The sequence below is a fragment of the Musca autumnalis genome, unplaced genomic scaffold (genome assembly GCF_047663935.1).
Source record: "Musca autumnalis isolate F117 unplaced genomic scaffold, ASM4766393v1 scaffold_4, whole genome shotgun sequence".
Lineage (NCBI taxonomy): Eukaryota > Metazoa > Arthropoda > Insecta > Diptera > Muscidae > Musca > Musca autumnalis.
The window spans coordinates 87,797,174-87,821,484 of record NW_027411977.1 but is presented as its reverse complement, the minus strand read 5'-3'; the positions used below and the strand labels follow the sequence as shown (position 1 = coordinate 87,821,484).

Here is a 24,311-nt window from a genome sequence, read left to right as displayed (position 1 = left end):
ACCATCCTGCAAGTAATAAAAACTTCTGTACTATCTTTAAAATTGCGAGCTGTATCTTGATTTCAACAGACAGACGGACATGGTCAAATCGACATAGAATTTTATGCTGATCAGTAATATATATACTTAATAGGGTCTCAGACGAATATTTCGATGTGTTACAAACGGAATGACAAATTGAATTATACCCTCCGTATTATGGTGGAGGGTATAAAAATGAAAGCACAACTAGGGCAAAAGAAGAAAAGTTCGATGACAGAGAAGCCACTCCACAGCCGATATGTGTGAAGAGTCTCTACCAAATGCGAAACATGCATGTGGTGGTTGTGTTGGTTCGAATCTTCTTCTTCTTCTTTATTTGCAAATCCGTATTCGGATATTAGCGATCATACAATGTTAATTATTACAGAGTTATTTAATTATATATTATAAAGTTAAAACATATCATTCAATTATAGCTAGTTCTCTATCTCTTGCGGCGCTTAAAAGGCTTATTTCATCTTGGTGTCCTGTCCATTCCTGAATGTTTTTCATTATATGTTATTTCTCGTCTTCCTCTTGGTCTGCGACCTTCAATTTTGGTTCTTATAATAACTTGGAGGAGATTATATTTTCTATTTCGCATAATGTGTCCCAAATAAGCAGTTTTTCTCGTCTTCAGTACTTCATTATTTGAGATGTGATTTGTCCAGGATATCTTTAAGATCCGTCGGTATATCCAAATCTCAAACGATTGCAGTCTTCTCTCGTCTGCTGCTTTTAGTGTCCATGTTTCTGCCGAGTATAATAGTACTGACCATATGTAGCATTTTACAAATCGTTTTTTTGTTTCCAGAGTTATGTCATGGCTAGTTAATATTTTTCTAAATCTAAGAAAAGAGTTTCTTACCAATTCAATTCGACATTTCTAACATTGTAGTTAGTGCTTACGATTGCTTTTAAACTATAAAAGAAAATTGCGTTCTTATTAATATCATATTAAAGAAAAATAATATATAAAAAAATTTTCATAGAAAATATTTATATGTGCAATAACGAAAATTTTTAAAAAATGCATAATAATGAACAAAATTGATGTACATTTAACATGATATTGTATTGCCCTTGTAGATTAGGACTTGTTGTAGCCTTCGTGTCATAGAACCGACTAGGTTTCTTAAGGTGTTAGTGGTGATATACTCCCATTCCGCCAATAATGCACATTTCAATTCTTTCAGCGTCGTACACTCCTTTGACTTCGCGAAAACTTTGGCAGATAGTATGTCCCGAAGGTCTTCACTGTGTTTGTGGCCATGAGTTACAGCTGGCCACTCCAATAACGGTACATTTCGTGCCTTTAAAAACTCCTTTGTAGGTCGAACAGGGTGATTCGGGACAATATCTTGCTGGAATGTCCAATTATATCCGTACAGTTATCCAGCAAAATCTATTAAGTTGTTCTCTAACAACTCATCATATGTTTCGGCATTTATTTTTGTCGGAACAAAACTTAAATTAGGCTTTCTTCCAGCTCTGAATGCAGCGCATACCATAAGAGATCCTCCGCGAAAAATTCCCAATTCTGAAATAAATTCTAACGGTATTAAATTTCAATTTTTTCTACATTTTGCTTATGTCCTGTCACTCTTTGCTTAGTGGTAATATCTTCCTTGGATTTAATTTGTAATCCCGTTAGTTGGGACATTCGATTTTAACTTACAAGCCAATAAAAATAATTATATGAGAATTATAAAACATTCGCGTCTGTCACGTCATAAAGGGAACACTTAACATCGACGAAAGTCTACTTTAAGTTTTGTTCCGAAAAAAATGAGTGCCGAAACATAAATTTAGTTGTTATAGAACAACTTTATAGATTTTGCTCGAGAAATGTACGGATATAATTGGACTTTCCAGCAGGATATTGCCCCGAATCACCCTGTTTGACCTACAAAGGAGTTTTTAAAGGCACGAAATGTACCGTTATTGGAGTGGCCAGCTGTAACTCATGGCCACAAACACATTGAAGACCTTCGGAGCATACTATCTGCCAAAGTTTTCGTGAAGTCAAAGTAGTGTACGACGCTGAAAGAATTGAAATGTGCATTATTGACGAAATGGGAGTATATCACCACTAACACCTTAAGAAACCTAGTCGGTTCTATGACACGAAGGCCACAGCAAGTCCTAATCCACAAGGGCAATACAATATAATGTTAAATGTACAACAATTTTGTTCATTATTATGCATTTTTAAAAATTTTTGTTATTGCACATATAAATATTTTCTATGAAAATTTTTTTATAAATTATTTTTCTTTAATATGAAATTAATAAGAACGCAATTTTCTTTTATATTTTAAAAGCTATCGTAAGCACTAACTACAATGTAAAAAGAATATTGGAAATATATTTTGTTTTCGACAATAAATATCACAATATTAGTTTGCACATATAATTATTTTACATAGGTATATTGTTTATAATTGTGTTGTTTATTCTTTCCGATGTTTTTCGCACATATTGAATCCTCTAATATTTTTTGGGAGTATAAATTAAACAGGAGAGGCGATAGTATGCAACCCTGCCTTACACCTTTCGAAATTGGAACATTTCCAGTAAGTTCACCATCTACTTGAATGTTTGCTCTCTGTTTCCAGTACAGATTTTTGATGCATTTTATATCGCTATCCTCTAACCCAATTGAAATCAAAATTTCCATCAATTTGTCATGGTTGACCGTATCGAATGCCTTCTCGTAGTCGACAAAACATATACAGTTAGTCAACTTAATTATTGCAAAACTAAAATTATTACAAAATTTTAAATAGAACATCATTTTATTGGTATAAATAAATATCATTATTAATATTTTTGTTAACAATGCAATTCTTACACATGTTTATTAATATAATAAAATAAAAAGTAGCTAAATTTCACTAAAGATTTTCTTAAAATTAACAAAAATGAGTACAACTCATTATTTGCACTGTCAACTAAAGAATTGCAAAATTCACAACTTTTCAGTCTTTCACGGTATTTTTCGAAAATTTGGTTCTAATATTTCGTTTGCCCACATTTGGCATCAAAAACAGCTTGTAAACGTATCTGAATTTAATAAATAAGTTTCGGAATGTCATATTCCAATGGTATTTTTTAGCCATACTTCTTTATTGCATTTCATTTAGTCCCCCAGGTTAGTGGGCGACCTATTCCCGACTTTTTCCTCCAGGTGTACCTATGAATTTTCGAAGGGGTTAATATCTAGACACTGGAACGGGGTGAAAATGACTTTGGTACAGTTGTATAACAACCAAGTCTTACATAAATTAGATTTATGCTTAGGGTCGTTGTCTTGGTAGTACTTATATTGCAATTTGTTTGAATTTTCAGGGTCAACAGGCCAAAATTTCTTGACGCTTTTGGTTAAATATTTTCTTAAAGCATCTAAATAAATCTCCTATGTCATTGTTTCTTCCAAAATCAGGATTTTACCAAGGTCACTGCTTGGTATACAACCCCATACCATAAGTAACACTTTTCCGAACTTTACGGTATGTACTAAATTTTTGTTTTCCATGGCTTTCAAGGGTTTTCCCAATACTTTTTGAGGTCCATTGTGATAGTACAACATAATTTTAGTCTCATCAGAAAATATAACGACATCCCAATACTAAAGATGGCGTGAAAAGTTGTCTATAACAAGTCGGAATAGTTTCTATATATTGTGATGGGAGGGCAATGGTTTTTACCTAGTCTCTCGTGATGAGTGCTAGTTATTATGTACCACTTTTCTGACTTTTCCCTGTGACACACTTACTCCAAAATCATATTTAATTAGAAAAAGCTATTTTCTGGTGCTGCTTTGGGCTATTTCGTTAATTTCTTTAATCATTCTACAGTCAATTCGTGAGGTTACTATTTTGGACCTGCCATGTAACGCCCTCAGTTTGAGCCTGGCTTCTTTCTCGGTGCGGTATATGATGTTGTATACACATATCAGCTTACGAGAGGTGATTTTAGGGATTTATCTTTCGGATTTACCATTATTATAATTGGAATAGACCAAATCTAGCATATTTTCCGAAACCGTTTACATGACTTTCTCTTTTTCTGTTTATACTGTCTATGTTACACACACAAAAATTAATTTATGATCAAAAATTATGGATCTACATGTCCACATACCATAAAATTCTTAAAAATCCTTAAATGCAAAAAATCGCCGGCGAACCCCCACGATTTTATTGCACATTAATTCATTTTGCAATTATTTAGTTGACACCACAAAAACCAGGTGCCTATCTTTTTTGCCCGCCGTTTTTGTTATTTCCAACCGATTTCTGGATTTATTGGCTTGATGTTGTCATTAACAGGTAAATCAACAGATATTTACAAAAAGCCCAACATTATTGAAAGAATTTCTTGTAGTAATTCCTAATTAAACATCTAAAATTTTAAAAATGCATCGTTTGCAATAATATAGTTGACTAACTGTATATACATCTTTTTGTACATCGCGGCAATTTTGTATAAGTACATTCAAACTAAGTAGGGCCTCTCGAGTTCCCATGCCTTCCTTGAAGCCAAATTGCGATTTTCCCATGTGTGCTTCGCATATTGGGTATATGCGCTTATGTATTATCTTTAAGAATATTTTAAGGGCATGACTCATAAGACTTATTAATCTATAATCTCCGCACGTCTTCGCATTATTTTTCTTGGGAATCATAATAAAAGTAGATTTCAGCCAATAATTTCAACAATAGTTGTTTATTTCTTCCATCTAGTAATTTAAATAATTCAGATGGGACTTCATCCGGCCCGGTAGCTTTGTTGTTTTTCATTGAATTTATGGCCACATCTAATTCGCTTCTTGTAATGCGTCTTCCTCTAAAATTGGCTTCTCTCGTATCTGTGTTATGCATTTCTGTTCTTGCGGTATCTGTGAACAGACTTCTAATATATTTTTCCCAGTGTTTCTTCTTCTCTGAAGTTTCGTATATGGCTGTATTATTCTCATCGAAAATAAATGCAGATGATCTTTTTGAATATATTCCAGATGCCTCTTAACTTTTTGTGGAGATTGAAGTCGTCATGTAGCATTTGGAGTCTTTCAATTTCCTGGCACTGTTTATTTAATTGCTCATTTTTGCGGCCCGAATTGCAACTTTTATTTCTTGGTTAATTTCCCAATATTTTTCATAATTTGAGTTCTTATATTGGCTCCATTCTATGCGAAGTGCGCGTATCTCGTCCGTCATCCATGTGTCTTCTCTTTTAGCTGTTGTGGTTCCAAGGATATTGTTGGTTATGGTATTCACGGAGTTTTTTACATTGTTCCATAGATTTTCGACATCTTCTCCATCAATATTGCATAGTTCTGTATTAAGGTGATCTTTCATGGATTGTTTAGTGGAAGGATCATTTAATTTTTGAATATTAATTCTTCGCTTTGGTGTTTTCTTTCGAATGGTAGTTAGCTTTATCTGTAGTTTGCATAACAGAAGATTATGGTCCGAGGGAACATCTGCTCCTGGGTACGTAGAACATTTATTTATGCAGGAGGAATATTGCTTATTTATTAAAATGTAGTCGATTTGGTTTCTAACAATATTTCTGTTATTGTGTAAAGTCGTCTTGGGTGGAGGCGAAACATAGTATTCCCAATCTTAAAACGGTGTTCTTGACAAAATTGTATCAGTCGTTCTCCCCTTTCATTCCGATGTCCTAGCCCAAATTTTCCTGTGATTCCTGTTGTTTCTTCTTGCCCAACTTTAGCATTAAAATCTCCTTGGATTATGGTAATGTCGTGTGGTTTTGTCATCTTTAATAAATTTTCAACATCGCAATAAAACTGTTCCAATTCGTCGTTATCGCTATCGCATGTTGGCGCATATACTTGAATTATGTTCATGTTTATAGGTTTCCCAAGCTCATAAAGGCTTCTCACATTCCAGGTTCCTATCTTAAGTTTGGTTTTGGTTTTACCTCCGGGGATTCTTAGCACCCTCTGATTGCCGGAGACTGAGGGCCGTAGGTTATTTTCTGTATTCATTGTAATTGTATGATTTTCTAGGACTTATACTTCAGTGGTTTGCCGGGGCCTTCTGAAGGGTTTAGAGTATTCCGTCTCCATATTCAGCCGCTCCTCCTGGAGTTCAGACGCTGTTTGCTGCCGCCAATCCTTTGGTCAGACGCTGCCGGTTTCCTTTTTTTCTTTTGGTTCGCACCGCATATTTTATTTCTGCGGTACCCATATTTTATTTCTGCGGTGCCATATCTGATGAGCATTCCCCTATCCACCACCTGGGGAGGCGTCCGATGGGAGAGGAAAAAAAGGGGAAAAAATAACTCCGCACGGAGTTCGAATCTTAGGCTTTCCTTTACCACTTGCAAAAATAAACGGTCATTAAGCCCGATTCCAACAAGAAATTAATTAAAAATTTGTATTAAAAATTACCTTCGCCCTAATAAGCAAAATTTTCAAATATTTTTTTTTTTTCAAAAAATTTGTTTCCTCATAAAACTCATATAAAAGAACATATATTAAAAAAATCCATTTGTGTAAAAAAAGCTCTAATTAATATGGCAAATTTTATGGAAAAAACACGGATTTTTATCCCATTTCATTTCAATAAATTTAAAAAATCTGTTAAACGGGCGGAAACGAAAATTTTTCCCTGCTGTTCACTAAAAGCGCTGGTCCGCTAAAGTTGTAATTTCACAAACATTTGTACATAAGAAAAAAGTAATATAGCTCAATTCTTGTAAACGATACTTTATTGAAACGGTTCTTAAGAGTCCAACCTACATAAAAAATTATGAACACAATATCTGTTATAGTTTCCGAGAAATAGCCATTTCTCCAGAAATTTGCAAAATGTCGTATTTTCCAAAGTTGGGAAAAAATTTAAGTTCCAACCTTCCAATATTTTGACCTATTTTTTTGGCTTCCTTATTTCAATATGATTACTATAGAATTATATATAGAATTAACAATCGGTGACGACAAGAAAATTGGGATTTTGGCCAGGAAAATCAATTTTTTGAACCACTATGCGACGGTCGCTTATAAACGATGGTCATCGTTGTGCTATACAACATTTGTGCCGTGTGTGAATTGATAATTCAAGATCGTCATGTTGTGGCATGCCATGAAATAGAGACACCCTTTGGCATTTTTTCCATCAGCATATATTCGATATTGAATGAGCGCCTATCCGTAAAAAGGTTTGTTCTCGTTGGATACAGCATAATTTGACAATCGGACAAAAACCCCAGCAAAAAAAGTCCTCCCAAAATCATGGGTTTTGTAAAGGATTTTTGGCAGCCGTAACTACTCGCAAACCCCCTTTCTTCCCCATTATTTTTACAAGGGCATGTCGCACTCAGTTTGTAGTTATTTTATGACCACTAGAATAACTAGTTATTCTGTGGCCACTAGAAGTTGAAAAGTAAGGTGAAAAAAATTCTATTTTTAGAACAGTTGATGTAGAGAATTTGTTTTTAATTTCATCACACTTCTTACTTTTATTTTACTTTATTTTATTTCGCTGTCTGCCCGAATTGAACCCACGAACCCTCTGATTTCTAGCCAAAGACACTACACACGAATATTAAGGGTTGCTTAAGAATTTAAATGTGACGGTGAGCGTTGAACACACAACCCTAGGATTTATAGTCGGACACACACACACTGCACCACCGTCCTCATTACTTAGTGAGGAGTAAAGTAAGTAGGTTTGCCTTGTAAAGTTTTTAGAAAATAACCCATTACTTTTCAAATTACTTGTAATGCGAAAAGAAGCTTGTTTACATTACTTTGTAATGGGCTACGTAATGACTAACGGATCCGATGATGTGATATCCGGATTACAGAGTCTACAATGTAAACAAATTCTAGTGTCCGGATTACCGCGTTGTCCGTTTTTCCGAGTGTCCGGATTATCGAGACTATATACTGTATATCCTGAAAATTTTAAATTTGAATTAATACTGACATTTAAATGGCTATTTTAGCTGAATTGAAATCTAATAAAAATTTTGGAAGACATATAGCTAATATTTCCACTATATCTACTCACAGATAATTTAGAGTTAATAATTGAAAATTTTAAATTCCAAACTTTACGATTTATCTGTGGACAGAAATCTATTCAAAACGTAAAGATAAATAATTCAAAATAGTTTCAAAATACGCAATATATTTACACCGTTAGCATTTATGCTAACGAGGGTATAAACACTTTCATAGGGCAAAATGTGCCTCATTGAAATAATGGTTTTAGATCCTAAGTATCGGTTTCAGAGAATTTGGAGCCGTCTGTCTGTCTGGAGCGCATGATAACACTCGAACGGATCAACCGATTTGGTACAAAATTTGGCCTTTGTAATATTGTGTCCAAACTTAGTTTAAGTTCGATGATGAGCCATATCGGCCCACTCCTTCAGGTACCTAATCCACAAAAGTTGGAAAATGTTGGGAAAAATTGTGCGCACGATAACTCTTGAAGGGAGTAACCGATTTGGTACATACCTTGGACATCACGAAATTTCAACCAGGCATAGATGAGGTTCCAATATGGACTCTATCGGCTCACTCCTTCGGGTACCTCCCACACAAAATTTCGGAAAAATTTCAGTTTAGGACCTGCTCTCGAATCGTTTTGATTTTTTTGCAAACACTTGTATTCGCTGCCCACAATACGACCCTACAATTTATTTCAGGGACAAGTCCATACTTCCTGATAAAATTGGCTGAAAGCTGTTAAAAGCCCTACGACACCATGTGTAGTGCCTAAGGCGCGCAATAACACTCGACCGATTCGGTCCAAAATTTGTCCTTCGTACTATTTTGTTTAAAATTAGTTTAAGTTTGAATTAAAGTGCTGCAAGTGCCGTCTTAAATGAACTGACATTTTTCAAGACTAAGACATTATTGATTCATTCAAGTCATTCGCACAAACTAAGCCGAATGATTCAAATCACAGTTATTAATTAGTTCAAGTGAGTCATTGTGTGATGGCTTGTATAGGCTTGACCACATCGATCACAAGCTTGATTGACTGTAAGTGACAACGTGCCATTTTCAAGCTTGTGGTCACTTGTACGAATATTGTGATCATTGTGGTCGCTTGTGCGTTTATTTTGATCATGGTGGTCTCTTGTGCGTTTCATTTTGATCATTGTGGTCGCTTGTGCGGTATATTGTGGTCGCTTGAGCGAATGTTGTGATCATTTGTGTGTGTGTTCTACAATAGAAAGGTTGTGTTTAAGTAGTGAAAATATGGAAAATTTTGAAAATATAAAAGAAAAAATAAGTAGTGGAGAATATAAGAAGTGAAGTCTATAATATTTTTATGTATATTAAAAATGAAAACGGTGAAATTTTTTTAATAATCTACCATTTTTTTCTCTAGGTTTCAGGGTTTTCAGGAAGGGTTTCTGCCGTTTATACAATAAAAAATAATTAAAAAACCTAACAGTGTTTTATTTATATAATAATCAAATATTCTGGAATGCCGGTAATTTGTATTAAAAATTACAGACATTTTTGTGAAGATGTCAATGGATGTATGAGCTTACCACTAAGAGCAGAGATACATAGAGTAAGCCACACATCACATTACACGTGGAAAGTAGGTAACATCATTTCATTCATTTATTGCAGTATTGGCGATGTTTATTTCGACCTCCATAATCATTTTGTTATGCCAAAATAGTTTTTACGTTTACTCGATTATCGAGTTTCTTTTAAATCATTGAGATTTTATGATGTAATGTTATGAGAGGACATTCCTAAGGTAATAAACCACCTGAAAGTAAAAATCCTAATTTTCAAAAAAAAAAAAAAAAATCGTTTATTGTATCATAATGTCATAAAATTTATGGGAATTTCATTAAAGTTTTTCTTATTCATGTAATCTAATTCACACACGACATTTCATCACTCCAACAGATAGAACTTTTTGAATTGTTCAAACATTTGTCGTTTACACATATTTTATGACGCACCACTCAGCTGTTGTGTTGAGCGACTTTATCGTGGTGGTTGGTTTGGCTTGGATGGTCTTGAAAATCTCGTTGTGTAGCTTGGATGGTCTTGAAAATTTCGTTGTGTGGCTTGATTGACTCGAACATTTTGTTGTGTGAGTTGATTGACTTGAACATTTCGTTGTGTGGCTTGATTGACTAGAACATTTCGTTGAGTCGGCATAGCTTGATTGGTCTTGAAAATTTCGTTGAGTTGATTTACTTGACTCGTTTGTAGCGTTGACATACAACGACTTATATTGTTTTTTGGTCCAAGGCTTGAATGGAGAAACAAGTGGCTTGTGCAGATGTTTAGTTTGAATATGGGACAAATAGGTCCACTCCTTCGGGTACCTCCCTCACAACAACTTTTCGCTAAAATTGTGCGCACGATAACTCTTGAAGGCTGTAACCGAGTTGGTTCATACCTTAAACATTTTAAAATTTATACCTGATATAGACGAGGTAGTAATATGGGCTTTATCGGTCCGTCCCTTCGGGTACCTCCCACTCAAAATTTCATAGAGTGCAGTTTAAGACCTACCCTCGAATTGCTTTGATTCTTTTTGCAAAAACTTGTATTCGCTGCCCCCATTACGACGGTACAAAGTTTTTCAGAGGCCTGTCCATACTTCCTGAGAATATAGCCTGAAAACTGTAAAAAGCCCTACGGCACCATATGTTGTGCCTGGAGCGCTCAATAACTATCGAAAGGATTAGCCGATTCGGTCCAAAATTTGGCCATATCGGCCCACTTCTTCCGGTACCTTCCCTTAAAAGTGCCAAAAATTTCACTACAATGGTACGCATGATTATCTTGAACGGAGCAGCCTATTAGGTCCAAACTTTGGAATATTCAACATCAGTCTCTTAGGGTACCTCTCCCTCAAAAGTTTAACATTCTGTTGAAAGATCCTTTGCTTCTCCTAGTGGTCCCGTTTACAGCATTATTATGTTTTTCGTGGGGAAGTCCATGCTTCCTGACATAGTGGTTCAAAAGCGCTAAATTATACTGCGACCAACTGAAATGACTGATGGTCGCTCCCAAAATAGGATGCAATTCCAAAATGGACTATGTCGATCTATTCCTTCAGGTGTCTCCTCCGCAATACTTTTGAATTTTAATCCAAATAAATATTTTTTCGGCAAGTTCATACGTCCAAAAAGGGCCGTAAAATCATATATCTATCAGCAAAATCGACTGATACTTTTTGGTTATTTACAAACATTTTTACAATTTTGAATAGCCCACATATTTTGGACGATTATTCGGTAATGTGCCACATATGTAAGCGACCACGTTTAAAACCAGGTTTACTGTTACTTGCAACTTTTTTATTGAATCTTGTCCAAACTGTTCGGAATTACTGTGAAAATATCCATGATAATTTTCCACTAATAAAATAGAAAAAAGGAAAAAAAAATCTTCAAATAAAATACAATCTTCTTTGTCATCCTTTTGTACGATTATCCTTTGGATTTAAATCGTTTTATGTCAAATGACAATAATTTAAAATTACCACATGTATAGATGTCATCGTCGTGGTCGGTCGTTGTCGAATAACATTGTCGGTGTCATCGACAGCAATTTCCATTGGCTTCCTGCCAAAAATTGTTTGATAAATGTTACAATAGCTTCTTCGCTAACCTCTAGTGCAACAACGGTCGCTGCTTGTTATAATGGTGGCGGCAAATATGAGATGCCAGTAAATAAAATCTCTCTACAAATCATATCATTATGAAATAAATTGTTAACTATTTTCGAAGGAAAGGACGAATTAAAAGAAAAGTGTCAAGCGGGTTCTTTGTGTTTTTGGCATTGGAATCCTGTCATCATAAAACTTGTTTGTAAATAGAGTGTGGAATGTTCAGATATTGCATCTTGTATGATGACCTAAAAATTATTAGAATATATTAGGAAAATTCGGGTTCATGGAGAGAAAACTCAGAATGTCAAATTGCAGCTAATTCGGATGGAGAATGTGGTTAAAATCTTCAAAATACGTGAAATACAAATTTACCGAATGAGTATGTGGGATCTGTATCAAAACGTATATCGGCTCATCTGGACCGATGGTCCATCTAAGTTTGGACGAAATATTAGGCACTACAAGTGGACATGACCAAAGTCACAGAAGCAGATTTGGTCTTAACGTATTTTTACGGAATTAGGTTTAAATTGACCCCGTGTAGACAAGCAACGTCAATTATTACCAGATACGATTTATACAAATAAAACGGGTGTCGTTAAGATTATGGCTACTGTACAAGGCTCTATTGACTACTTGTTTTGTTTGTATTTCTCTGATCGGCGCTGTAGTAGATCGTCCTCCTTCGTTTAGTCGTGACATTGAAACTTGTAGTCTTTGTTTGTTGTTGTTGTTGTAACAGTGTTTGTTATTATGTTTGTATGTTCGTTCTTCTGTTCAATCTGGCTCTGGGTCTATCTCCAGTTCCAGGAAAGTGGCTGCTTCGATGGGATGTAACCACAGATCCACTGGAGTTAGATGAGTAGGTTTGGCTGGGCAGTTGAAACGGTTTTTTGTGTCATGCGGGGCCATGCCGCATACTGGGCAGATGTCTTGCACGGTGCGATCGATTCCCGCCCAATAGGAATTTAGGCGACTGCAATATCCCGAGCGTAGTTGAGCCAAAACTAATCTAGTTAGTCGTGGCAGCTGACGCTCCTCAGCTGCAATAGATGGGGGATATATTTCGAGGATTTTATTCACACTATAATTGCTTAAGGCCTTGGCAACTGCATCCGTGTGAATACTATTTAAACCTGCTTGATACGCTTGTTGATCTAGGGTGTCTCTCCTGTATCGTTGGACCTCTCCCTCTAGAGCATGGATATCCTTCCTGTTCTGCCTGTATGTGTCGGGCCTACCCACAAGATGGTGATTGAGATGGCTCACACGGTAACATCCAAGCAGGTACTGCAACGAAAGCATCTCATTGTGTTGCTTTACTGGAAGAATCTTTGCCTCCTCATGTAGATGGTCCACTGAAGATTTGAGGAGGCACCCTGTTGCTGTTCTCAGGGCGGCATTCTGGCAAGTTTGAATATTTTTCCAATTCGTATCACATAATCTCGGGGACCAGACTGGTGCCGCATAGCTTACCACAGACCGACCTATCGCGTTATATGTGGTCAACAAGGTGTCTTTATCTGCACCCCAAGTGCTGCCGGCTGGGGACTTGAGGACCTTTTTCCTACTTTTCAGTTTGTCGCAGATAGCTGTGGCGTGCGTGCACGACGTGAAAGTAGTGTCGAATGTGACCCCTAAAATTTTGGGGCGGTTTCTGGTCGGAATTCTGCTGGCGGAAATCTGCACATTCCTCGAATGGAAAAGGGTAGTAAGATCGGTTAAATAGTTGTTCAGACTCTCACAGATGTCATAAGGATAGGTACCCGATGCCAGGATCGTGCAATCATCCGCATACGTTACGATCTCGATGCCGTCTGGAGGAGACGGAATACAAGAGAGGTAGAGGTTAAACAGTTCCGGAGATATCACCCCACCTTGGGGAATTCCTACGGGGTTTGGACTTCTTGTTCCTGAATTCCACGTACGACTGGCGTCCACACATATAATTGAATATCCAACGCTTTAAGCTTGGCCGGAGGGTTGTCAACGTAACTTCGCCAAACGTGGCTGAGGTCCTATCTTCCCTTCTTCGAGAGTGACTTAACCGTTGCCCATAATTCACCTATACCGGCTCCAATGGTACAACTCTTCAGGTGATTTAACCACTTGTTCCGCTTATGCTCGCCGACCAGCCTGTTAACTTTCAGTGTCAGCTCCCTGACCCTGGGGTCATTGGGGTTGGTTCGGCGAAGCTTATCACACTCATCTGGTAATCCCGTCGCCTCTGCTGGGAAGTTTGGTCTTACTTCGGATATTCGACCAGCAGGGATATGGCGAGCGGCTGCAGCAGTGATGATGTCTCGGAACGTCCTTTCCCCTACACGAACATCAGAAGGATTGGGCAGTTCTCTGAAGCGGTGATTGCTGAACTCTCTGAAACCCGGCCAATCAGCTTTCTTATGATTAACGAATGTGCGGCGTTCAGAGGTAATGAAATCGGGTGGCCTGCTAATGGAGACAATTATGGGGAGATGGTCTGATCCAAGGGAAATGACGGGTTGCCAGGTAACGTCATTTGTCAGACCAGGTGACACGATGGTTATGTCTAGCGAGCTGTGACACTCTCCTCTAATTCTGGTAGGGGCGTCCTCATTGACCGGGCAAAACGTAGAGCTGTCAATCGGCTCAGCCAGCGCATTGCCTCCCTGGTCGTTTCCGAGGGCCGAATGCCACATCTCTTGATGCGCATTAAAGTCCCCCAGGACCAGACAATTATGACCTTCCAAAAGCGAGCTAATGTTAGGCACGTAATCTGAGATACAGCCATTTCTCGGGGGGATGTATACGTTCAGCAACCCTATCTCGACAGTTCCACACCTGACTGCTACCCCCATACATTCCATATACGGCTCATTAGAGACAGAGTCAAGCGAGATAGGTCTGTATTGGACAGACTGGTGCCATAGGAAAGCCAATCCCTTACCTCCACTTCTGGTGCGATCCTTCATTAGCACGTTGTAACCATCGCAACGTTGTAAGCTACAGTTGTTGTTGAGCTTGGTTTCTTTCACCGCAGCGACCTTGATGTTCTTCCGACTCATGAAATCTACTATTTCCTCGATCTTACCTTGGAGTCCATTGCAATTAAATTGCAAAAAGGGTGCATTCTCTGGGATTGGGACAACAACGGCTGGTGTTAAAGGCTACATGTGCGGTATTTGTCGAGGGGAGTGCGGGGGAGTTTCGTAGTCAGACGACGAGGGAGTTTCGTAATCCGACGATGACTCACTGGGGACTGTGTTCACCTTGACCTTGTGTTCACTTTGACCTTGATGTTCTTCCGACTCATGAAATCTACTATTTCCTCGATCTTACCTCGGAGTCCATTGCAATTAAATTGCAAAAAGGGTGCATTCTCTGGGATTGGGACAACAACGGCTGGTGTTAAAGGCTGCATGTGCGGTTGTTGTCGAGGGGACTGCGGGGGAGTTTCGTAGTCAGACGATGAGGGAGTTTCGTAATCCGACGATGACTCACTGGGGACTACGTTCCCGCAGCATGCAGCCACATAGTCCCTGTCGTAGTCCCTCACGTCGACAAGTCCAGAGCAACCCCTTAGATGCACCCACTCCTGACATCTATTGCATCTCACCGAAGGTTGGATGTGGGTGAAGATGCGGATGTGACAAACTGAGCACAGATATATTGGTCCTGGGTTTTCCTCCGTCCCGGCACGGACCGAAAGAATTCGGAGAAGGCATTCCGGGATATGCTGCTCCCAACACAGAAAAACGAAACAAATACAAACATATGTAAACTGAGGTGGCAGCCGCTGGCCGGAACGATGATTTTGTGTTGTTCCGGGTCAATCCTGTACGAATAAACCCGCTTCTGTGGGATCTTTGTTTGTTGCCACCGATCACAAATAGTTCGCCTGACAGTTGATTTGTTATTCCTACAGCTCCTACAACTCATTCCAACATAAAATCTGGAAACTAAAGTGAATATAATTATATATGTAAATATAAATATCTTACCTCTTCATATTTGCACGTTTAAATACCGACATGTTGCACATAGAATATCCGCGTCTCCAGCTGAAAACTGTATAGTTTTCCTGAGTACATCTTTAATATAAGAGAAATCTGTACTTTTCCTTTGTCGGATGCTCGTGAGAAATAATTCTTTCATTATGAACATAGTGTATTTATACTTGTTTATTATTTTGTTTTGAAAAATTCAAATATTTTTGTATTAAAAATTTTCCACACTAGTTTACTAATACACATTCTAAAACCAAGTGTCACCTTTTTCTTCATTTTCTTTGAAAAATTTTAAATTGAAGGCGTGTTAAAGTAATTAAACGCTCATCTGAGACGCCTACTATCTAAAAGTTTATAGTGTTAAATTGTGTTTAATGAAATATTTTTAGAGGTAATAAAAAAATAAGAAACAAATTTACAAAAAAAAAAGGGAGGAGGGAAAAAAGTTTGTAACTTCGTAACCAAAAATATATTATTACTTTTGACACATATTTTACAATCAAATGACCTTCAAATGAGATAGAGATCTGAGAACAATAATACAGGCGTTTACAATATTTTAAAAATAAAAAGAATTGTTCGATATTCATATATTTCATCAAGGCTCCAGTCACTTTTCCCTCGTTCTGTATTGAAATAATTAGTGTTTTTAGACCAATGTGCTCAATTTTGCGAAAATACATTCATATCTAATTTTTACAAAGTATACGGTGGCGCGATTGTAAGTTCACACGTCTTGTAAGCTTAATTACCTGGTTCGATTTCTATACCAGACAACATCTCATTTTCAACGGCGATAAAAATACATTGTACCAAAGGCGAAACATCTCACATAGTAGTGGTTGTGTGGGGTCGAATCTTTGGCTTTCCTTTTTCACTTGCAAAAATCGTTGGTCATTAAGCTGGACTCTAACGGGAAATTAATTAAAATTAATATTAAAAATTATCTTCGCCCTAATAGGCAAATAGCCAGCTTGAGCCAGGCTAGGGTTTGAACTCACGTCCTTGAAAAACACATGAAAACAGTGTTGTCACGGCGTGTTAGCGATCAAAGCCAAATCATAACATCCAAAGACTAGGCTAAGCCATACAATGAATAAACAAATATTCAGGGTTGTAAAAAACAAATTGAATTTGAAAGAATCATTGTAGAGCAATAAAAGGTAACAGCAATACCCAGCTGACTGAATTGGGCTGTAATGTTAGTGTCAAATTCCATACAATATTTTATATATTTATTTCTATGTTCGATGTATATTAGGGATATATATTTTTGAAGAACAAATTTATTCATCAGAAAAAAAAACAATTTTCCATAAAGACTTCTTCATATCATTGACATGTAACCTCCTCCAGGTCCGAACGACGTGCCGCACACTAAAACAACGCTTATAGAGGCGGTACAATAGTTGTTAATATGTGTGGTATTTTGTTAAACTTGAAAAGAATAAAGCCCTAATAAACGTGTATATAGCACACGTTTATGAGGGCTTTATTCTTTTGATTTCAAAAACAAAAGATTGAAGCAGATTCTCCTTTTCCGATGAATTACCATCGACCCCAAACAGTTTTGCAAGAATTCTACTTTCTGCGAGAAATGATGCATTTAGTGGAATGATATGGAAACATTCAAATTGAAAATTTAACGAGTTTTCATTCATGTTTTCCAAAATATTCAATCAAATGTGAAAAATGATTAGTTTTTTAAATTCAAATAATTTATAGAAATTTCCTTATTTTGTTTACATATACGTTTGACACTAACATTACAAACAAAAACAAATTTCTATGTGGTTGTTGTTGAGTTGTATTTGTTGTAGTATTTACTTTACCTTATTTTTTTTACCATGATTAAAAATGAATAGGCAAAAATTTTCAAATAAAAAAAAAACACGTCCTTGAAAAACACATGGAAAAAAGTGTTGTCACGGCGTGTTAGTGTTCAAAACCAAACTCATAACTTTCAAAGGCTACGCTAAGCGTTTGTCATGAAAGCCATACAAAGATTTGAACAAAAAATTCAACGTTGTAAAAAAGGAAAGTTAGATGATAGCGAAGCCGCCCCACAATCGATGTGTCTGAGGAGCCTTCCTAAACCAAAGGCGAAACATGTCATTTCACACAGTGGTGGTTGTGTGGGTTCGTATCGTCGGCTTTCCTTTTTCAAAAAGCATCTTGGTCAGTAAGCTCGTCTCTAACGAGAAATTAATAAAAAAAATTACCATCGCCTAATAGGCAAAATTTTCAAAAACGCGACGTAATGTTGGTGACATTTCCTGAGTATTTCAGGCATGAAAACCTTCTCGACAAGTGGTCTCGTCAATCGGCAAAAAAGTAGTCCCATATCATGGATCTATAATTCGTTGTGGACTGAGATAAAGGCACCTCTTTGAAAATGTCTTCCATTTTTCTACCAGTATCTCCAAAAAAAGGTAATACTGAAATAAAAACTTCTTTAAAAACCCCCCATCTTCAAAAGGTCTACATTTCTTGACCAATTCCAAAGCAATCTTATATGAGGGCTTGATTGTGGCATTATCATAATTGCCTTTGTCTTTTATAATATTTTCAAATTCTTCCCTCCGCATATTTGCTATACAACTGCAAAATCTTTTCAGTGTACCCAAAAAAAAAAAAAAAAAAAAAACAAATAAAGCGGCATCAACCTGCTTGCATGACATTCAGTACAAGACTGAAGTAAAAAAATCAAAACATTTGCTCTCTTAGTTTGCGTTCGGGTCGCGTGTGTGTGATTTGCCGAAAAACTTCGTAAACTTAACAATACTAACGAACGGGTTTGATTTAGCCATGTCCGTCTGTCCTGCTGGCTGTAGCGCACGATAACTCTCGAACGGATCAACCGATTTGTTACAAAATTTGGTTCTCGTAATATTTTGTCCAAACTTAGATCTAGTTTAAAGATGGTCATTTTCGGTACACTCCCTAGGGTACATCCCCTACTAAAGTTCAATAGTTGCGCACCATAACTCCTACAGACATAGACCAACTGCGAATATGGATTACATCGACTTACTCCGTCGAGTTCGCAAATTTACAAAAACTTGGGTACAAGTGCAGTTTAGAGACTCTTCTCGGATCGGCATGAAGTTTTTTTTTTTCAAAAGGTGGTGCTCGCGGTCCATTTTACGATGATACACATTTTTTCGGGGGCAAGTCCATGCTTTTTCAGATAATGTCTCAATAGTTCTAGAAGATTTGGATAAAATTTGGAATGTATGACGGAATTAAAAATTAGAAAAAAATGTCACCAATTATATAGAAATCGGGGTAGTGTAGGGTATCATATAGTCCCTCCGTCCGACTTTCCTTTCCTTTCCGTACTGGTTTCGCTATTTCACAGACTAAGGGTATGTCTCTGTCGACAAGGCCGAATGATACCTTTTATACCCTCCACCATTAATTAAATTTGTCATTCGAAATATTCATCGGAGACCCTATAAAGTATACATATTCTTGATGAGGGTAAAATTCTAAGTCGATATAACCATATCCGTTGTCTGTCCGTCCGTACGTCTGTTGAAATCAAGATACAGCTCGCAGCTTTTAAGATAGAGCTTTGTAATTTGCTATAGGAGTTTATATTACTCCTTGGATGTTTGGTAGTACAAATGGGCAATATCGGTCCACGCTTTTATATAACCCCCATAGAACAGTACCAGCCGCTTTTCGGTATTTTGAAGGTTTTAGCCTCATTATCACACCGAAATGAGTCAAATTTGTTGTTATAGGTCCACGCTTTCATATAGCTCCCATAGAACCGTACCTCCCGATTTTCGGTATTTTGAAGGTTGTGGACTCAATATTCCACCCAAATGGCTGAAATATTGTATTTGGCCTTTATTTGGGGTACTAAACTTTCCATATGAAATTTGACGGTATAGGTCCACGCCTTAGTATAGCCCCATATAGAACGTACCTCCCGATTTTCGGGGTTTTGAAGGCTGTTGCCTCAATAATCCACCGAAATGGCTGCAATTTGGTCTTCATTTGCAATTTGGTATTCCATATGAAATTTGTCGGTGTAGGTCCACGTCTTAGTATAGCCCCCATTGAACGATACCTCCCTATTTCCGGTATTTTGAATGTTGTGGCCTCAATATAAATGGCTGAAATTTGGTATTTGGTCTTTATTTGGGGTATTAAACGTTCCATATGAAATTTGTCGGTATATGTATGTCCACGCCTTCATTTAGTCCCCTTAGATCGGTACCTCCCTATGTTCGGTATTTTGAAGGTTATGGCCACAATAATCCACCGACATGGCTCAAATTTGGTATTTGGTCTTCATTTGTGGTATTAAACATTCCATACGAAATTTTTCGGTATAGGTCCTTGCCTTCATATAGAACGTACCTCTAATAGAATGTACCTCCCGATTTTCTGTATTTTGAAGGTTGTGTGGTATTTGGTCTTCATTTGGGGTATTAAACGTCCCATATGAAATTTGTCGCCTTCATATGGCCCCCATAGAACGGCACCACCCGATTTTCGCTATTTTGAAGGTTTTAGCCTCAATGTTACATCTAAGTGGATGAAATTTGGTACTTGGTCTTATTTGGGGTATTAAAAGTTCCATATGAAAGTTGTAGGTATAGGTCCACGCCTTCATATAACCCCATTGAACGGTACCTTCCCATTTTCGGTATTTCGAAGGTTATGGCCTCAATATTCCTCCGAAATGGCTGAAATTTGGCATTAAGTCTCTGTTGGAGGTAAAAGCCTTTTTGACTGGAACTCGTCGTTATAGGTCCACGTAAAACGGTACCTCAAAATTTTCGTAATTCTGAAGGTTGTGAAGTCAATATCCCACCGAAAGGCTGAAATTTGTTAATTAGTCTTCCATGGGGTTATAAAATATTCCAGAAGATAATTATTAGTATATGTTGGCGGGTTTCTATATCCCCATTGAAGCGTACCTCTTGATTTTCGGTATTTTCATAGTTTTACCGAAATATCGGAAATTTGGTATTTAGTCTTCTTTGGGTCTAAAAACTTTCCGCCAGAAATGTGTAGGTATATATCGACGTTTTGATTTAGACCCCATGGAACGGTACCTCCCGAATTTCGGTATTTTGTACGTTAGCCACATTGTTTTACCGAACTTGCTGAAATTTGGTATTTAGTCTTCTTCATAAACGAAAGGAAACTAATTGTTCCATTTTAATTCAATACAACTCAACCTCGGCCTGACCGAACTTAACGTCGTTCTCACTTGTTGACTTGTTAATATTGGCTTTAAAATCGCCGCATGGAAGTTATGAGCAAACTTTATGTGTTGTTGTGAGACCTTTCCCAATCCATCGCATTTTCTGTATGACAGTAATAACGAACTTTTACTTTGCAAGTACATTGGCCAGGGCGTTTACTGTACCTTCTCCATAAAGGATCGGAACATTCCAGGTGCGGATTCACAGATCATGGTTCTAATAAAACAAAACACAGAATAAAGCATCTCTATGGATGTGTGCGCAAATTAGGAGAACTAGACCGCCAGGCATATATACACAGATATTATTTGTCGACTAGTGTATTTGGTTCACACTTCAACATTCATCACCTACGTCTTTTCACATTGATCCCAATTTTGACACGTTTTCTTAGCGTCCCTATAATTAAACAGGTATTATCGAAGTTTATGTAAAAAGTTTTCGTTGTTTCGCACCGCCCACTTATGAGGTTTTTTTTTAATTGGAAAAGTTTACGCTTACAAATGATTATTACAGCAAATTATAACTATAGCCCTGACACCCTTTTAAGAAGTCCTTAGAGTAGACCAATATAGATAGAACACAAAACAGACTATCGGAAACTCAAAAAAAGTCGATTTTTTATATTTTCTCTTTTTGGCAAAGCTGAACGATAAAAGACTGAAGTTAGGTTATTTTGATTTTTCACTGATTACTTCCCCCGATCCTTATATAAAAGGTGTCAAATTGTTAACGTAATTCAGTTGCACTTACATGTTAAAACCTCACCATCAGCGAACACGAGATGTCTGACGAGCTAAATACCAGTGCATTATTTAAGCCACATTTTATTGCCTGGCGTATTTTGGGCATGCTGCCACCGCAAAAATATCGTCCACTGTATTGGACATATTCAGTGCTGTTGAATATTTTCGTTACCATTGGCTATCCGCTGCATTTGATTTTCGGTTTATTCACCAGTTCCACCATGTATGAGATTATACAAAATGTGGCCATAAATTTCACCTGTACCGTGTGTGCAATGAAAACCATAGCAATTTGGTGGCGTTTCAATAAGGTCGATGTTATGTTTAAAATTATTCGGCGGCAAGATGAACGTTTTACCACGCCGGAAGAGATCTCACACCTAAGGAAGGTGGTGTATCCACCAGTAAGGCGCATAATTGTATTATTTTCAATTTTGTGTACCTTTATTGGGATTTCGGGTGAATCTTCGGTATTGGTTACTGGCCTCTTGGGTAATTGGAACTTAATGTACAAAGCCTATTTCCCATTTGATGTTTTTGCCAGCACCAGAAATTACATATTTGCTCATCTTTATCAATTCATTGGCATATCCTATTTGATACTGCAAAATGTGGTCAATGATACGTTTGGGGCATCGCATCTATGTTTGCTGCGCAGTCAGGTGCAGATGTTGAATATGCGTGTCACCAAAATTGGTCATGATGCAAAGAAGACGAAAGCGGAAAATAATCAAGAATTATTGGAGTGCATAAAGGTCCACAAGGATTTGTTGGAGTAAGTAAGACACTACGCACCTGACATACACGGTAAACAGTGAGACTCCAAAACGCCTTTATTTATCTCTTTCCAGATATCGCCGCCAATTGGAAGAAATCATTTCCATCTATATGTTCTTTCAAATCTTGGTTGCTGCTGTAAATATGTGTGTGGTTTTGGTATTCATTATCCTCTTTGTCAAGGACATTTTCACCCTGGCCTATTATGTTTCCTATCTGACTTCGATGATTTTGGAAGTACTTCCCAGTTGTTATTACGGCACATTGCTGGAAGACGAATTTCAAGATCTTGCCTATGCTTTATTCTCCTGCAATTGGCCCGATCAGAGTTTGGAGTTTAAACAGAATCTTCGCATTGTTGCTGAGCAGGCGAAGCGACGTATTTATGTCACGGCATGGCTGTTTCGTATAAACAACAATGCTTTTATTATAGCCTGTAAGAATGCCTACACTCTGTTTGCCCTAGTCATGAATTTTAAGTGAACTAATGGCACGGTAAATATACTAGCATTGCCATGTTTAGATACTCCTCTGAGCATTCAAATTATTGTTACGGAATTAGGGTTTGATTTAATCCCGTGTAGATGTTGTTTTATTCCCCCATACAATTTGTACCAAATAAAACAGAGTTCGTTTGGATTACGATTCTACAATTCTTTATTGACGTTATTCACTTCAATTATTCACGCAGGACATTATCTCTATACTAGCACACAGCTTAACTAGTAAACACACAGCTTTAGTCTATTCAGGTTATTTCTTTAGATTACACTGACGACATGCCCACCCGCTATACACCCGTATTTATACCCGCTTGCGTATGAATGGACTGTTTTAGTCTCCTTAATCTGGGAGGTTCTACAATGTTCAGACGAAATGCTAAGCGATTGGCAAATACACACATGTACGCATATACAAACAGACCGGTGAGTGTAAACGACGCATCAATGCGCTAGCAGTAATAAATACTAGGGAATGCGAGGGTGTATAATGACGTCACAACGCGAATAGTCAAAATGAATGAGAGAGAATACAAAAACAATTTGACTAAATAAAGAGTGTAAATTATGACTTAGCAATAATTTCACAATTCAGTAATAGTTGTTGTTGCAAAACTGAAAGCGTACAACAAGACCCAGCAAAATTTGTAGGAAGGGGTTCCATCCGATGACGTGATTTCATGTTATCTTTTGCATTGGTTCAAAGGAAATCGTGAAAGATCCGATCTTTTCATTAGCATTTGAACAAATGCACTGACGACTTAACTCGCTATACAACAGTACTTATATCCGCTTGCGTGTGAATGGACTGTTTTTTTAGTCCCCTTGATCTGGGAGGTTCTACAATGTTCAGACGAAATGCTAAACGATTGGCAAATACACACACATGTACGCATATACAAACAGACCGGTGAGTGTAAATGACGCATCAATGCGCTAGCGGTAATAAATACGAGGGAATGCGAGGGTGTATAAAGACGTCCCAACGTGGAAGCATGATTGAATTCAAAATGAATGAGAGAGTATAAAAACAATTTGGCTAAATAAAGATTATAAATTAAGACTATGCAATAATTTCACAATCCAGCAATAGTTGTTGTTGCAGAACTGAAAGCGTACAACAAGAACAATAGCAAAACAAACATAGAAAACCAAAGATTGGAATTCTAAAGAGTAATTATTGTTGTAAATTTGATTTAAATAAACTAAATGCTTAATGAAAATTTTGCTTTACAATTAAAATTCTTAAATTAACAGAAAATAAATCTTTCAGTTACTCTCGTAATATTAGGTCTGTCTGGTTACTCAAAAGTTTGCAAGAATTTGTACAAATTAGTCTTTTAACTCACTTGTTCTCTGCCCAGCAAAATGTTCGATGCCAAAGATGACATTCAATCATGGGTGCAAGTGA

The 24,311-nt window shown here is 37.2% G+C and overlaps 2 protein-coding genes across 21 annotated transcripts in view; both read left to right on the top strand.

Moving 5' to 3' along the window:
- Lasp (LIM and SH3 domain protein Lasp) overlaps positions 1 to 24,311 on the top strand; it is a 333,829-nt gene that overhangs the window by 225,322 nt on the left and 84,196 nt on the right. The window lies entirely within an intron of this gene.
- LOC141400978 (odorant receptor 59a-like) lies at positions 21,641 to 22,971 on the top strand. The gene is made up of 2 exons (XM_073980718.1): positions 21,641 to 22,398; positions 22,475 to 22,971. The coding sequence occupies exons 1-2, from the start codon at positions 21,662 to 21,664 to the stop codon at positions 22,881 to 22,883; spliced, it is 1,146 nt and encodes a 381-aa protein (XP_073836819.1). The 5' UTR covers positions 21,641 to 21,661; the 3' UTR covers positions 22,884 to 22,971.

Coding starts and splice junctions, on each gene's coding strand:
- LOC141400978 (XM_073980718.1), top strand. CDS start 21,662: ATGTCTGACGAGCTAAATACCAGTGCATTATTTAAGCCACATTTTATT. Junction 22,399..22,474: donor GTCCACAAGGATTTGTTGGA/GTAAGTAAGACA, acceptor ATCTCTTTCCAG/ATATCGCCGCCAATTGGAAG.